This window comes from Rhinatrema bivittatum, chromosome 2 (genome assembly GCF_901001135.1).
Source record: "Rhinatrema bivittatum chromosome 2, aRhiBiv1.1, whole genome shotgun sequence".
NCBI classification, from domain to species: domain Eukaryota; kingdom Metazoa; phylum Chordata; class Amphibia; order Gymnophiona; family Rhinatrematidae; genus Rhinatrema; species Rhinatrema bivittatum.
Genome location: NC_042616.1, coordinates 373728960 through 373745874, shown reverse-complemented (window position 1 = coordinate 373745874; position 16915 = coordinate 373728960). Strand labels below are relative to the sequence as shown.

The following is a 16915-nucleotide window of genomic DNA, read 5'->3' as shown; positions in this document are numbered from 1 at the left end:
TTCATTTGCATTGATATCCAATCATATTCAAGATTAATGGATATAACATAAATGTCCCAGGGCTAATGAATGTGACTTACCATAGGCAAGAAAATGTAAATGTACATTACTTACACGTACTTCAAATACTTTCCTCTTACGGTAAGTGATCAAAGCCTCAGTCAAATTCTGTGTAATAGCCATTACAAAACTTGCTTCAATATTTGATGTTATCTTGAAAGTCTCCTAACAAAAAAAATACAGCATTTTAAGTCCTACAGTTTCAATTTGAATCAACAGAATGCCGCACATGGGTTACATAACTTATCACAAGCATCAGGCAAAGTTACAGCATACCTTTTTAAAAGTTATTTTTATTAATTTTGACAAAATTACATTCAAGAAAATCTTGATTCAGGAAAATACAGCAATACTGCCACATTAAATATAAAAAAAAAAAAATTCAAACCAAGAAATAGAAACCACCAACAATGTTGTAAAAATAGACTAAAAAGAAACAGCAATTTATTTGACTACCTAAAGTTTAGGGGACTGCAGTAACGTTGTTACGAAAGGACATAGTTTGTAAAAAGCCCTCCAAAGGATTGGATCATAAAATACAAAACTGATTCCTTGATATCGAATGGCACATTTGCAAGGAAACCTGGTGCTAACACCTTCTGCCTTTTGATCTTATTGATGGAAATCACTGAGAAGGGGAGTCTCCTGCACCCTCATCAGAAACTCATAAGAACATAAGATATGCCATACTGGGTCAGTATCCTGTTTCCAATAGTGACCAATCCAAGTCACAAGTACCTGGCAAGTACCCAAGGATTAGATAGATCACAAGCTACTATTGCTTATTAATTACCATCATAGCAGTTTATGGATTTATCCTCTAGGAACTTATGCAAATCTTTTTAAACCCAGTTACACTAACTGCTGTAACCACCACATCCTCTGGCAATGAATTCCAGAGCTTAACTACGTGCTGAGTGAAAAAGAATTTTCTTCTAAGATCTGCAACAGAGTGGAAATGCCGGAAGGAGTACAGAGAATGAGACGGTATTTAAGGAAGCTGGAAGAGTGGTCAAAGATATGGCAGCTGGGATTCAATGCATTTGGGGTATGGTAATCCGACAGAACTATATGCGGTGGGGGGGGGGGGGGGGGTGAAGGGCTGATATGAACGGAGCAGAAGAGAGACCTTGGGGTGATCGTGTCTAATGACCTGAAGTTGATGAAGCAGTAGGACACAGCGATAGCCAAAACCAGAAGAATGCTAGGCTGCATAGAGAGAGGAATATCTAGTAAGAAATGGGAAGTGATAATCCCCTTGTACACGTCCTTGTACACGTCCTTGGTGAGGCCTCATCTGGAGTACTGTGTTCAGCTCTGTAGACCATATCTCAAAGGAGAAAGAGACAGGATGGAGGCGGTCCAGAGAAGGGCGACCAAAATGGTGTGAGGTCTCTATCGAATGACTTATGAGGAGAGGTTGAAGAACCTGAATATGTATACCCTGGAGGAGAGGAGGAGCAGGGGTGATATGATACAGACCTTCAGATACTTGAAAGGTTTTAATGATCCATAGTCGTCAACAAATCTTTTCCATTTGAAACAATTTAGTAGAACTAGAGGTCCCGATTTGAAACTCCAGGGAAGAAGACTTAGAACCAATGTCAGGAAATATCTCTTCACTGAGAGGGTGGTGGATGCCTGGAATGCCTTTCCGGAAGGTGAAGACTAAAACTGTGAAGGATTTCAAAGGGGCATGGGATAAACACTGTGGATCCCTAAAAGGCTAGAGGATGGGAATAAATAAAAAAGCTTAACCGGCACGGAGCGGCAGTTACTACCCTTAAGAGAAACATGGGGGTAGCCTGTGCAGAGCAGCAGTGGCTGCCTTGGGAGGCTTGCTGGGTAGACTAGATGGACCATTTTGGTCTTTTTCTGCCATCATTACTATATTACTATATTCTGGATCAGGCAGACATCCGAGTTTGCCATCCAGGCAGCTAAACTTTCTCTCCAATCAGTCCTCAAGACAAAAATTCTTTAAATTTGAAATTGTTTATTGTACAGGTAAATTCTACTTACAATTGTTGCATCTCAAACCTGAGCTCCTAGGCAAAGATCTTTGGTAACTGGAGACAGGGTAGCAGGAGGGAGAAGGAGGTCTCTTGTGTTGCAAGAGTTAGTTTATAGTAGAGGTAGGAAGCATGAGGGATATGAGGCTGATTTAGTCTTCAGACGAAGGCAGTAAGAGAGAAGGTAAAAAACCCGATTGTTTCAGGGAGTTTTAGAGAGCGCTGTTGGCTCAGAAGCACGCAAGGGGTGAACTGAATTCTCGTCGAGAGCTGCTAAAGGAAATGCCTCCACAAGCTGGGGGCAGGGGGCAAGGTCCAATGGCAGCGAGCCTAAGAACCATGTGACATAGGGGGAGCATGAAGGGCAGTCCCTTGAGCCTATAAGGCACCTAGGAAGACTCATGTTAGATTGAAGGGCATTCAAGCTCTTCTGATAGTGAGACAAAGTGGAGGGGGGGGAGGAGCTTCTCTTAAGGGCAAAGGCTCCTCTTAAAGGCAAAGGCTCTCAGACTTATCATGGGTTACAAAAAGTGTTTCAGTATTAAGAATCCTCAGAAGGGAGGACTGCATTAAATACAGTTAAACTACAATATGTACAGATACAAACATGTACCCACTGCTGGGGACAGAACACTCCCTGTCTGGTATCGGAAGATACCACTATATCAGTTCTTATATCATTATGCAACAATGCAAAGTTCACTATAACTAGATCCTTCGATGTTCAGGGAGGTTCACGATCATCTCGGTCTCTCAGTCATCCAGGTGATGTCTTCTTCAAAGGGTTTCACCAAGCTGAAACGAGAGACAGACAACACAAAGAGAGAAAGAGTCTCTGAAGTGGCAATGGTCCACGGAGTTCAAGTCTCTTCATGCGGCATGAGGAGCACCACCTCACTGATGGGCCTGTAGAAGATCTTGGCTGTCCCTTGGTTCACAGTCTTTACTTCAATCTTGCGAATACGTCCATCGTTTCCAGGATAAGTCTTGACGACGAGTCCCAGAGGCCAGCTGTTGCATTGGGCTTGGTTGTTTTTGAGAAGGACGAGGTCACCTTCTCGGATGTTGGGCTTGTTGGATTGCCACTTGCTTTGATACTGGAGAGTCGGCAAGTACTCTTTCTTCCAATGACTCCAAAAGGAGTTGGCAAGCTGTTGGACTTGTTTCCATTGACCCTTGTGGAGATCTTTGCCGTCAAAGTCTCCATGTGGCACAGGAATGCTGATAGTCTTTTGCGTTAAAGGCATGGCTGGAGTTAGGTTCAGTGGCGATTCAGGGTCAGATGACACTAGAACTAGCGGTCTTGCGTTTATGATGGCTACCACTTCTGCCTGAAGGGTGGTTAAGACTTCATGGGTGAGTCGAGTTGGCTTGGTTTCTGTTAACGTGGCGTCAAGAATTCGGCATGCCATCCCGATCATTCGCTCCCATATATGAAGAATGGGGTGGATTGAATATCCACGTACATTTCTGATCACAGAGGTACCTTTTAACGGTAGGATAGTCAATTTTAACAGATGCAATGTTCAGCTCTTTGCAGGTTCCTACAAAGTTATTTCCACAGTTGGAGCAGATCTGAGTGGCTGAACCCCAGAGTTGAGCGTATACATGGAACCTTCTTGTCTGGTTTAGATGTAGCCCAGTACTACTTTGCTGTCCGTGTAAAGATGGATAGCATCAATTTGCATGTCCATTTTGGCTGTTATTAACTCCACTATTTCTACTGCTAGCACCGCTCCACACAATTCTAGACGTGGTATGGTGTGGTTAGGCTGTGGTGCTAACTTGGCTTTGCCGAAGATGAAACCCACACACACTATTCCTTCTGCGTCTGTCACTCTCAAAAAGGCTACCGCAGCTATGGCCTTCACAGATGCGTCAGTATTGGGACATAAGTGCGTGGTGTGTGGAGCTGTTCAAACACTTTTAGGGAGCTCTTCCTTTTTTCCCATTCTGGCTTCATTGCTTGAGGTTCTGGAGTGTTCCACTCGGTAGTACTTGATGAGAGCTCTCTTAACAAGGCTCTTCCTTGTATTGTGACAGGAGCCACAAACCCCAGTGGATCATCCAGGCTGTTGACTATGGACAAGACACCTCGGCGACTATACGGTTTATCTTGGGTTGAGACTTGGAATTTGAAAACGTCTCTCTTTAGATACCAATTTAATCCAAGGCTTCGTTGGAGAGGAGATGTGTCCACTCTCAGGTCCAAGTTCTTTAAGTCTTTGGCATGATTGTCTGAAGGGAATGCTTTCATTACTTCAGGACTATTGGAGGCTATTTTGTAGAGCCTTAGATTTGCGCCTGCCAGCATTGCTTGTGTTGTCCTTATTAAATCGATTGCTTCCTCTGCAGTAGGGAAGGACTTTAGTCCGTCATCTACATAGAAGTCCCTTTCCACAAAGTGTCTGGCATCTGCGCTGTACTCTTTTTCTCTTTCTTGGGCTGTCTTTCTGAGCCCGTACATGGCTACTGCAGGTGATGGACTATTACCGAAGACGTGCACTCACATCCGGTATTCCACAATCTCCTTATTGATGTCGTTGTCACGGTATCCACAGGAATCTTAGGTAATTTCTGTAGTCTTGGTGCACGACAAAGCAGAACATTTGTTGGATGTCAGCTGTCACAGCGACTGCTTCTTTTCTGAAGCGGATCACTACTCCTAACAAGTTATTGATCATGTCAGGTCCCGTGAGAAGCACATTGTTGAATGAGATTCCATGAAATTGCGCACTGGAATCAAAGATGATCTGGATCTGGCCTGGTTTCTGCTGATGGAACCCACCGAAGGTAGGCAAGTACCAACACTCTTCATTATCCCCTTAAGGGGATAATGAAGAGTTTCATCTCCGGTTTCCTTCCCGGAGTTCTCTGCAGTGACATAAGTCATGAGAGTGCTTGTTCTCTGTTGTTAGGGAGTCGGGGTCTGGGTGTCCAGAATGGTAGAGGAGCTACCCAGCTATTTGATTCATTTATAAAGCACTCTTTATTCATAATTCTTAAGAATTCTTTGTCTTCTACAGAAAGAGTAGGTTTGTCGTCATTCTTGGTGAGTTGAAACACTGAGTTCCCTAGATGTTCTTCTACATCTGATCGGGAGGTCATCTGACTGGTAGCTGAATTGAGATTCAGTTCCTCCCAGCTTAAGATCTCCTTGGTGCTTAGATGGTTAGGACATGGTTCAAATAGAGAAGGACGTCCATTCTCTAAGTCACTCGTAACATATGCATGAACACTTGGTCTCCTTGTTCGATTCAAGCAAACATCGCCAACTATCACCCATCCCAAGGCGAGTCGGTAAGCATAGGGAGCGGTTGGTGGGCCATCACTTATCTCCAAGACCTTGATCAGTGCTGGTGTGTCTCGGCCCAATAACAACAGAATTTCTGCTTCTGGATCTAGTGGTAGGAGCTGATGCATTATGGACTTTAGATGAGAATTGTGCAGAGCGGCTTCTGGTGTAGGAATCTCATCTCTGTTGTCAGGCATCTGGTCGCACTCGATGAGCGTGGGCAAGTTTGACTTGTTGCTGCCGTCTAACGCCTCTATTACATACCCCACTTGCTCTCCTCCCTGTTACTTGGGTAACCCCTGAGCAGGTTTTGAGGTTGTACGGAGAGTAGTGATCATGGATATCAAACAAGTTAAAGAATTCTTCCCTTGCCAGGGATCTGTTGCTCTGCTCATCTATGATGACATATTTTGACTGCCTTCTCAGGTTGCTCTTTGGGATACACTCCAGCCAAGCATATTTTTGTGCAGGATTTCCTGTTGTTATTTCTCCTGCATACTTGTGTGCATTTGGAGATCACTTCAGGTTCTGGCGTTTGTTCTGCCCTTTCCTCCCCACTGTGCTTTGAACTAGGATATGAGGGTCCCGAAGGATGAAGTTTTGCTCTGTCAGGGTGCAGGGTGCTATCATGTTGGTCAGTCCCGCACTCTGAACACTTAATGGCTATTTTACAGTCTTTAGCCATGTGGTTAAATGAAGAACAGCACCGGTGGCAAATTCTGTACCTTTTTAACAGTTCTTTGCGCTCTTTTAAAGGTTTCCCTTTGAATCCTCGACACTTTCTGAGTGGGTGAGGTTTCTTGTGTATTGGACACTGTCAGTCTGGATCCTCTGCTCTATTCATACTGAGAAGTTGATCTGATGTAGGTTCTGCAGGCGACACTTCCGTTTTGTGCACAGAGATGGGTTTCCTGTTGCTGCTATGCTTATTGGTTGGCCTCTCGTCCACTCGGGGGTTGATTGTGTATTTCATGTGTACTGAATGAGAAGCTAGGGTCGCTCCTATGCCTTGCTAAATCTCGTATGAACTTTGTGAGGACATGGAAAGGTGGGTACTCTTTGTGGTCTTCTTTGTACTGTGCACCATGAGATGCCCATTTATCTTGTATATCACGTGGTAGTTTGTTTATGATAGTGTTTGTGCCTCGTGATGTGTCCAGAAGGTTGAGACCCATATAAATGAGTTCAGCTTTAGCTGTCTCCACCTCTTGGAGGAGATCTCCCAATTCTTGTAACTTTCAGTTATCTCTACTGGATATTTCTGGAAAGTTTTCTATTTTCTCAAATAATGCATACTCTATGGTGACTGGGTCCCCCATAATACTGCTCAATCCTCTCCCTTACCTCTTTTAGTGCTGTAAAGGGATCACATGGGTAGACGTTTTTTAATCCTTTCACGTGTTTGACCGATTCACATCCCAACCATTTTATCATCAAGTTTATCTCTTCCTTCGGGGTCAATTTCATATCCTTCACAGCATCTTGGAAGCCAGATTTCCATGCCCTGTAACTCTCAGGACAGTCGTTGAACTCGTAAAGCCCTGCGGTTATGAATTCCCGGCGGGTCATGTACCTTGATAGGTCTTCTCTTTCTGAAGACTCGTTCTGAAAGGCAGTAGGTCTTGATGGGCGGGTGTCTTGTGGTTGACTGTGCACGTCACCCTTGTTATAGGCTCAGGACGTAGTTGATCAATTGTCTCCTGTTTTGGCATAAGAACATAAGAACATAAGAAAATGCCATACTGGGTCAGACCAAGGGTCCATCAAGCCCAGCATCCTGTTTCCAACAGTGGCCAATCCAGGCCATAAGAACCTGGCAAGTACCCAAAAACTAAGTCTATTCCATGTAACCATTGCTAATGGCAGTGGCTATTCTCTAAGTGAACTTAATAGCAGGTAATGGACTTCTCAATTGGAGCCCTTCTTGAGTATAGTTGCCTAGCTCTTTCTTGTTCCCAGTCCCCACGGAATGCATTGGTCTTGAGTCCATCTGCTACACGCTAGGAAATATCTCCCCTCAGTCATCTCTTCTCCAAACTGAACAGTCCAAATTTCTTTAGCCTTTCCTCACAGGATAGCCGTTCCATGACCGTTATCATTTTGGTTGCCCTTCTCTGCACCTTCTTCAGTGCAGCTATATCCATTTTGAGATGCAGTGACCAGAATTGCACAGTATTCAAGGTGTGGTTTCACCACGAAGCGATACAGGATAAGGATCTCATGCACTGGGACAATTAGGTGGCTTCACGTACTGGATAAAATCATTGCATTTTGTGTCAGGTATCCTCCGTCTGCAAATTAAAGGGGATGGCTTCAGACTTCAGACATCAGCCTACAAAACCTGCAAAGGAGATGTCTTCTGGAGCACTTGGGTTGGAGGAGAGGCCGATGCCTCATCTTCTGAAGCCTCCGAGAAGCCTCCTCCCCCCCAGGTAAAGGGGGTCCCTCCTCATTGTCATTGACAGGAGATAGATCCTGTGGTGCTCAGTCCTTTGCCAGCGGTACAGTTATCAGAGCGACTGGCCTCATGGGCCTGGACCCCAAGGCATCACCCATCTTTGGGGAAGCTTCCTCCTCCGATGAACCGTGGATGACCACTGGACCAGTAGGAAGAGGCCCCAAAGCTGCTGTGGGCACCAAAATCAGTAAAAGTGTTGGTAGAACAGTAATGAGTGCTTTTAGGGAGTCAAACGGTGGCTTGAGAAGCAATGGTGCCAGTCCTGGTGCTGCCAGTGTTCTGAAACTGAGACCTTGCAGTGCCTTCTGTATAGCAAGATTAACACATTTTCTCCAGCTCCTCCTCAAAAATCACTAATGCCAGTGTCATCTGGGAACCAAGAGGAGTGACCAGATCCACTTTGGAACTGAGAGGATGATCAGTAGCTGACATCTGGACTGGTGGAAATTGTGGAGGACTAGCAGTCCTCACCATGGGGTTGCTTCAAGGGCTTCTCAGCCAAATCTGAAGCATCCCTGTGCCCGGCCCCATGCTTCAGAGGGGACCAATGCCGATGCTTCTTCTGCTTCCCTTGATGCTTGGCATGGTTCTTCCCCTGTGCAGAGGTCAAAGACAAACCCAATGTTGACTTTGGTTTGGAAGAGCTCAGTGATAAGCTTATCTCCAGATTTCCTGACAGTCATAGACGGCAATGTAGCTGATGGTCCCGCCGATGCCAGTGGTTTGATGGTAATCAGTGTGGCTCCAAGGTCCCTCAATTTCGATGCCTCTGATGCCAATGCCGATGGATTGGTTTTCCAGTGTCAATCTTCTCCAAATGGGCTCGGCATCCTTTGGGGGTCATCTGTGCACATATCCAGTAACCCTGGATGTCATGTGATGCCCCCAAGCCCCCATCTATCATGGGGATCTGTGACACATCTGACAGCATCGTTGGAACCTTGATGACATGGCACCATAAAACAAAAGGGGCGCGAGATTGAAATTGATGGTGGTGTTCCTCAATGGCTGGGGGGCACTGAATGCCCTGATGCCCTAGGAATATGAATGCAAAAGGAAACTTACAGAAAAACATTGAAACACCTTCCTAGGGTCATTTAGAAGGGAAACAGAGGGACCCATTATCACAGAGTATGATCCCGACAGTACTGGAAGTGCAAATATCGCTCAGAAAAAAATCATAAAATAAAGAAAAATTGAAAGACTCAATTATCGTAAACCAACAGGTTCTGCGGAAAAAGAAAGACTAAAGGGACCCCACGAGACCACATGGTATAATGCATGCTCAGGCATGCTCAGAATGGCTCAGTCAAAGTTCTAGAAACTTTGACATAAGGTTTCTATGCTTGGCTCCAATGGATGATGACACCTGTGTGTGAGGATTGCCATCCTACTTGCCCTCTGAGAAATAAAGAATTTAACATTACCCTAGAAACAATCTATGAAGCACAGACAAGCAAAATTCAGACTCTTGGATGATAGCATCTACTAAGGCAACAATGCTGGGTGAATCTATAATGGAATTCACACTGCAGCTCTGCAAATCTCTTGGAGGCCCACCAAGGGTTGGCTGCCAATCCCGTCTGCCTAATAGCAATCCTTTCATATAACATACAGGCCGATACAGTACAGTGTGCTCCACAGGTTTGGACTCGAGTTTTCGACACGCTAGCTTTACCCCTTATACAGTAAGGGGTAAAAGCGCATTGAAAACGCGCGTCCAACTCCCTGAAACTAATAGCGCCCGCAACATGCAATGTAGAGATTACTTACCTGATAATCTCGTTTTCCTTGGTGTATGCAGATGGACTCAAAACAAGTGGGTATAGTGTGCTCGTGCTAGCAGTTGGAGACGGATCTGACGTCAGCACGGGTACATATACCCCCACAGGAAGTGCAGCAACTCAGTAATCTTCCTTGCAAAAGCTTTATGGATATATGTGTGACTGACCAATCAATGAAATGAACAGGATTACCCTGACCGATTGATAGTAGCTGGAGACCGCCAGTGTTCTCAACCAGAAGGCGTCGACACCCGGCAGGGTGGATGCCCTATATAAGAAAACATGGCTTACCGTGAGTCGGTGAATCCCCATGTATACCGGCAGCCGGGCGGGATGCTGAGTCCATCTGCATACACTAAGGAAAACGAGATTATCAGGAAAGTAATCTCTACATTTCCTAGCGTGTAGCAGATGGACTCAAAACAAGTGGGATGTACAAAAGCTACTCCCGGACTGGGCGGGAGGCTGCCCGAGGTCCGTTTAGGATTGCCCTCGCAAATGCTGTGTCCTCCCTGGCCTGGACGTCCAGACGGTAGAATCTGGAGAAGGTATGGAGGGAGGACCACGTTGCCGCTTTACACATTTAAATAAATAAATACATGTTATTTTTGTTCTATGTTATATTTGTTCGATGTAAAGCGCCACCCCAGGCGCCTGTTTTGCGTTACACTGTGAACCGATGTGATATCATTGATGAATGTCGATATATAAAAAACTTTAAATAAATAAAACATATATCTGCCGGCGACAGCATCCTAGTTTCTGCCCAGGAGGCCGCTTGTGTTCTGGTAGAGTGAGCCCTGACCTGTAGAGGCGGTGGTTTTCCCGCCTCTACGTAGGCCGCTTTGATAACTTCTTTGATCCAGCGGGCGATAGTTGCCCGTGAGGCCGCTTCCCCTTGCTTCTTCCCGCTATGAAGTACGAACAGGTGGTCCGTCTTTCGTACTGCTTCTGACATTTCCAGGTATCTGGACAACAGCCTGCCGATGTCGAGATGGCGCAATATTCGACCGTCTTCCGATTTCTTCAAACTTTCCGTGGTTGGCAAGGATATGGTTTGGTTGAGGTGGAAGTGTGAGACTACTTTGGGTAAGAAGGAAGGAACCGTGCGGAGATGGATAGCCTCTGGAGTGATTCTGAGAAACGGATCACGGCAGGACAGCGCTTGTAGCTCTGAGATGTGGCGTGCTGAGCATACGGCCAGCAGGAACACCATCTTCAAGGTTAACAAACGAAGGGACAGGCCTCGAAGGGATCTGAAGGCGGGTCCCGCTAGAAATTCCAAAACTAGGTTGAGGTTCCACAGGGGCACTGGCCACTTCAGTGGCAGGCGAATGTGTTTGACTCCTTTCAGGAAACATGAAACGTCTGGGTGTGTGGCAATGCTGTTGCCGTCACTCCGGGGACCGTAGCAGGATAGCGCTGCCACTTGAACCTTGAAGGAATTGAGGGACAGACCCTTCTGAAGTCCATCTTGCAGGAAATCCAAAATGATAGGAATCTTAGCGGCATGTGGATTTATTATTTATTTATTTATTTGCTTTTATATACCGACATTCATTGGGGTACATCACATCGGTTTACATTAAAACAACCGGAACAGTATGACGAGGGTCATATTATTTTACATTTTAACATTAACTGAGAATGAGGAACTTATACATTTTAACTAACTGAGAATGAGAAATATAAACAAAAGTCATTTAACATATACAGAGGTCATTTAACAAAGATGTTTAACACTAACTGGGTCTGTGAGGCTGAGATTGTGAAGCAGTGGGGAGAGGAGGAGGGGGGTTAGGTTGTGTCATGGTGGGCGTTGAGGAATAGCCATGTTTTCAATTTCTTTTTAAATGTGTGAATGGAGGGTTCTTGTCTGAGTTGGGAAGGGAGCTTGTTCCAGAGGGTGGGGGCAGCTACAGAGAAGGTGTGTTGTCTGGTAGAGGAGAGGTGTGCTATTTTGGTGTGGGGAATGATAAGTAGGCCTGTGTTCTGAGATCTCAGGTTTTTTTGGCTGTGGTGTGGTTGGGGAGGATTGTTGGACCATTTGATTTTAAGGTTGTTAATGGTTTTGTGAAGTATGGTGAGGATTTTATATTGTGATCGGTGTGATATGGGGAGCCAGTGGAGTTCTTTAAGTATGGGGGTGATGTGTGAGGAACGGTTGCTGTTTGTGAGGGATCTGGCGGCTGCGTTCTGTAGCAGCTGGAGTGGTTTTAATGTGGAGGCAGGAAGTCCTAGGAGGAGGGAGTTACAATAGTCCAACTTGGATAGTATGAGAGATTGTAACACGGAGCGGTAATCATAGTGGAATAGAAGTGGTTTGAGCTTTTTTAGGACTTGTAGCTTGTAGAAGCCCTCTTTGATTGTCATGCTGACGTGTCTTTCATTGGTGCCGTGAGTTTCGCACCAGGACTCAAATACTCATTGGTGCGGTGAGTTTCGCACCGTGAGTTTCGCACCAGGATTGGTGCCGTGAGTTTCGCACCAGGCTTCAAATATTCTCCAGATCCTTATATATGTTAGGGATGTGGAGAACTTGTGTGCTCGGAGGAGTGTATCTATTACCGGCCCCGAGTATCCTCTTTTCTTCAGTCTAGCCCTCTCAATGGCCAGGCCGTAAGAGAGAATTGAGCTGGATCCTCGTGGAGGATGGGACCTGGTCTCAGCAGGTCCCTGTGTGGAGGCAGGGGAAATGGATTCCCTGCCAGTAGTCTTCTCATGTCTGCGTACCAGGGTCTTCTTGGCCAGTCCGGGGCCACTAGAAGAACTAGGCCTCTGTGCCGCTGAATCTTGTGTATAATGGCGCCCAGCAGGGGCCATGGGCGAAAGGCATATAGCAGGATCCCCTGAGGCCATGGCTGGACCAGGGCATCGATCCCCTGGGATAGAGGAACCCGCCTGCAGCTGAAATATGTGGGTACTTGAGCGTTGGACCTGTCCGCTAGTAGGTCCATGTCCGGCGTCCCCAACTGATCCACAATCATCTGGAAAGCTGTGGGCGACAGCTGCCATTCTCCCGGATTTATGTTTTCTCTGCTGAGGAAGTCTGCCGTGGTGTTGTCCTTCCCGGCGATGTGGACGGCGGAGATGTCCTGTAGATTTGCTTCCGCCCAAGACATCAGGGGGGCTATTTCTAGGGATACCTGTCGGCTTCTGGTTCCGCCGTGTCGGGTGATGTATGCCACTGTGGTGGCGTTGTCCGACATCACTCTGACCGCTCTGTTTCGGAGTATGTGGGCAAATCGCAGGCATGCTATCTGACTGCCCGTGCCTCTAGTCGGTTGATGTTCCACCCCGACTCTTCTCTGTTCCACCGCCCTTGGGCAGTGAGTTCTTCGCAGTGTGCTCCCCATCCATTCAGGCTGGCAACTGTAGTGAGCAGGGTCCAGGTTGGGGAGGATATTCTTGACCCCCGGCTCATGTGGCCGGGCTGCAACCACCACCATATCTGATTCCGCACTCTGGCTGGTAGAGGTAGGTGTACGGTGTAGTTCTGTGATCGTGGGCTCCACTGAGATAGGAAGGTGTGTTGTAATGGTCTCATATGAGCCCGCGCCCATGGTATCACCTCCAGAGTGGATGCCATAAGGCCGAGGACCTGTAGGTAATCCCACGCTGTGGGCCGGGTGGCGCTCAGCAGGGCCTGCAGACGATTCTGGAGCTTTGCTCTCCTCTTGGCGGTCAGACTGACCTTGTCTTCCTGGGTGTCGAATCGGACTCCTAGGTATTCCAGCGACTGAGAAGGCTGTAGGGAACTCTTGTTCAAGTTTACTACCCATCCCAGGCTTTCCAGAAGAGCTATAACTCTGTTGGTTGCCTGGTGGCTCTCCTCCGGTGACTTTGCCCTGATCAGCCAATCGTCCAGGTATGGATGGACAAGGATTCCTTCCTTCCTGAGGGACGCCGCCACTACTACTATGACCTTGGTAAAGGTTCGCGGCACGGTGGCTAACCCAAAGGGTAAAGCTCGGAACTGGAAGTGCTGGTTCAGGACTTTGAAGCGTAAATAGCGCTGGTGATCCGGATGGATTGGAATATGCAAGTAGGCTTCCGACAGATCTAGGGATGTGAGAACTCCCCTGGCTGTACTGCATTTTTGACAGACCGCAGAGTTTCCATGCGAAAGTTGGGGACCCGTAGGTGTCGGTTGACTGACTTGAGGTCCAGGACGGGCCTGAAAGTGCCCTCCTTCTTGGGTACGATGAAATAAATGGAATAATGCCCAGAATTTATCTCCCCTGCAGGCACTGGGATTATGGCTTTTAGGGACAGGAGCCTCCGCAAGGTAACTTCTAGTGCCGCCTTCTTGAGGGGTGAACAAGGAGATTCCACAAACTTGTCCGGCGGAAGCCGAAGAAAGTCCAGGTAATACCCTTCTCGGATGATGGCGAGGACCCACTGGTCCGAGGTAATCTCGACCCACCTGCGGTAGAAGAGGGTCAGCCTGCCCCCCTATGGCCGCTACCCCCGGATGGGTCGGCTGATTGTCATTGTGGGGTGCGGCCAGGACGGGAACCCGAGCCGGTTCTCCTCTTGTTGTGCTTAGTCCGAAAGGACTGGTTCCTGGTCTGAGAACGAGGTGCTTGGTAGCGAGCCCTGTAAGGGTTGAAGCGCTGAGAGTTTCTACCTCTGGATGGCCTAGGAAAAGGGCGCTGGCTCCTCCTTGACCTGTCTTCTGGTAGACGGGGTAATGGAGAGGCGCCCCATTTATTAGCTAGTTTCTCGAGATCGCTGCCGAACAGGAGGGATCCTTTGAAGGGCATTCTTGTGAGACGTGTCTTGGAGGAGGAGTCGGCCGACCAATTATGTAGGCAGAGCTGTCTCCTGGCTGCCACTGAGGATGACACTCCCTTGGCTGCCATACGGACTAGGTCGGAGGCTGCGTCAGTGAGGAACGAGAGAGCCATTCCGGTGGAAGGGGGGGCGGCCCTTCCACCGGAAGGATCTCTTCTCCCGGGGTGTTGTTCCTAGCCTGTGATAAACAGGAATGCTTCACCACGGTGCAGCAGGTCGCAATTCGTAGGGACATGGCAGCCACTCAAAGGCTTGTTTCAGAATGGCGTCCATGCGCTGGTCATGTACATCCTTGAGGGCCGCCCCCCCCCCTTCACCGGAATGGTGGTGCGCTTTACAATTGCGCTAACTATGGCATCTACCTTGGGGCATGCCAGCAGCTCCTTGGTTGCCGGATCTAAGGGGTACATGCCAGACAAGGCCCGACCCCCTTTGAATGAGGCCTCTGGCGCATTCCATTCCAGATCGATTAGATGCTGTGCTGCTTGTAGGAGGGGAAAATGGTGAGCCGTTTTGTGCAGGCCCTCTAACAGGGGGTTCATTCTAGGTTCCCCTGGGGTGTCATGGCCCGTGATAGCCAGTTCCGACAGGCATTGAGAGACCAGGCCTGGGAGATCCTCTTTCAGAAAGAATCGTCTCATGGTCCGATATGGTTCTATCCCCGAGGGAAGTTCTCCCTCCTCGGGGAGCTCGTCGTCTTCCTCAGAACAATCTGAATCCCAATAAGTGGAGCTTCCAGGTGGTGAGTGGCCGTGCCTAGGTCTTGAGGGTCCAGGGGCCGGGTCATCCGGTTCGGGGATCAGCCTGCATTCTGACAAAGGCATGAATCCCCTTGAACAATTCCACCCAGGAGTGCGAAGCAGGATCTGGCCTTAGGGGCACCAGGTCTCTCTGGTTCCCTGGCTGCTCACCGCGGCCTGCTAGGTCCGGGGTGTTCCCTGAGGAACTGGCAAGTGCGCTGGGCTGGGACTAGAATTCCCAGGGCCTCCTCACATTGGGCACATAGGGAGTCTGCTTCCTCGCTCTGTGTGGCTCTGAGGTTGCATGCTGAGTTGCAATTACTGAGTTGCTGCACTTCCTGTGGGGGTATATGTACCCGTGCTGACGTCAGATCCGTCTCCAACTGCTAGCACGAGCACACTATACCCACTTGTTTTGAGTCCATCTGCTACACGCTAGGAAAATGCATGTTGATGGCCCTATTAGTTATTCCCGCGCGATACAGAAAGTAAAACGTGCAGTCAAGCCAAACATTTTACTTTCAGAAATTAACGCCTGCCCAAAGGCTGGGGTTAATTTCTGCCGGTGCCTGGGAAGTGTACAGAAAAGCAGAAAAAACTGCTTTTCTGTACACCCTCCAACTTAATATCATAGCGATATTAAAGCCAGGGAAGGTGGTTTATAAATATTTTAAACTAAGCTTCACAGCTATGACTCAACAGACTTGAACATTATCAGGCCGATACAGAAAAACGCGCGGGAGAGCTGGTGAGTGCCCGCTCTCCTGGCACACGCACAGGCTACTCTCCTGGGCGCGCGATTCAGGAGGGTGGCCTATGCAAATTAGGGCCCGCGATAAAAGGAGGCGCTAGGGACACTAGCGCGTCCTTAGCACCTCCTTTTTGACAGGAGCAGAGGCTGTCAGCGGGTTTGACAGGCGACTCTCAATTTTGCCGGCATCGGTTCTGAAACCCGCTGACAGCCACGGGTTCGGAAAACGGATGATTTTTATGCCAGCGTTCGTTTTCCAAACCCGTGGCTGTCAGCGGGTTTCAGAACCGATGCCGGCAAAATTGAGAGTCGGCTGTCAAACCCGCTGACATCTTGAGCAGCCAATTGCACGCACAGGGGCCGCTTTCCCACGTGCGATGCGTCTGTCTGACAGCTGGAGGCTGAGGCAGGAGCCGCGGTCGTCGCCGATGTCCGGAGGGGGGGGGGGGGGGGGGGGGGGGGGGAGGGGGGGGCTGCGGCGCAAGGAGAGGAGGAGGGAAGACGCAACTTACTCCAGCCAACCCCCACTTCGGCAGCCCCCCTACGGCGGAGACGGCAGTGTAAAGCGAGACGGACCTTCGGTGGAGACGGCACTGTAAAGCGAGACAGACCGCGGCGCAAGGAGAGGAGGTGAGAGAAGACGCAACTTACTCCAGCCAGCCCTCCTCCGGACAGAGGCTCCTCTGCCTCCCAGCTGCCGGCGAAGATAGACGCCCGAACGGGTAGGGCCCTCGTGCAATTTGACCTCAAGGCGTGACGTCATGACGTTTGGCGTCACAGCATGCGACGTCACGCCTTGAGGTCAAATTGCACGAGGGGCCTACCCATTCAGGCGTCTATCTTCGCCGGCAGAGGAGCCGCTGTCCGGAGGAGGGCTGGCTGGAGTAAGTTGCGTCTTCTCTCTCCTCCTCCCCTTCTGCCGCGGTCTGTCTCGCTTTACAGTGCCGTCTCCGCCGAAGGTCCGCCGTGGTCCGTCTCGCTTTACACTGCCGTCTCCGCCGAAGTGGGGCCGCATTGG

At 48.6% G+C, this 16915-nt stretch overlaps 1 protein-coding gene across 4 annotated transcripts in view; it reads right to left on the bottom strand.

Moving 5' to 3' along the window:
• The window catches only part of LOC115084728 (serine-rich adhesin for platelets-like), an 859145-nt gene that overhangs the window by 196032 nt on the left and 646198 nt on the right, over positions 1-16915 (bottom strand). For all 4 annotated transcript variants that reach the window (XM_029589967.1, XM_029589968.1, XM_029589969.1 and 1 more), the window contains one exon: positions 115-225. In XM_029589967.1, the coding sequence (XP_029445827.1) occupies positions 115-225 (111 nt within the window). The remainder of the gene's footprint in view (positions 1-114; positions 226-16915) is intronic.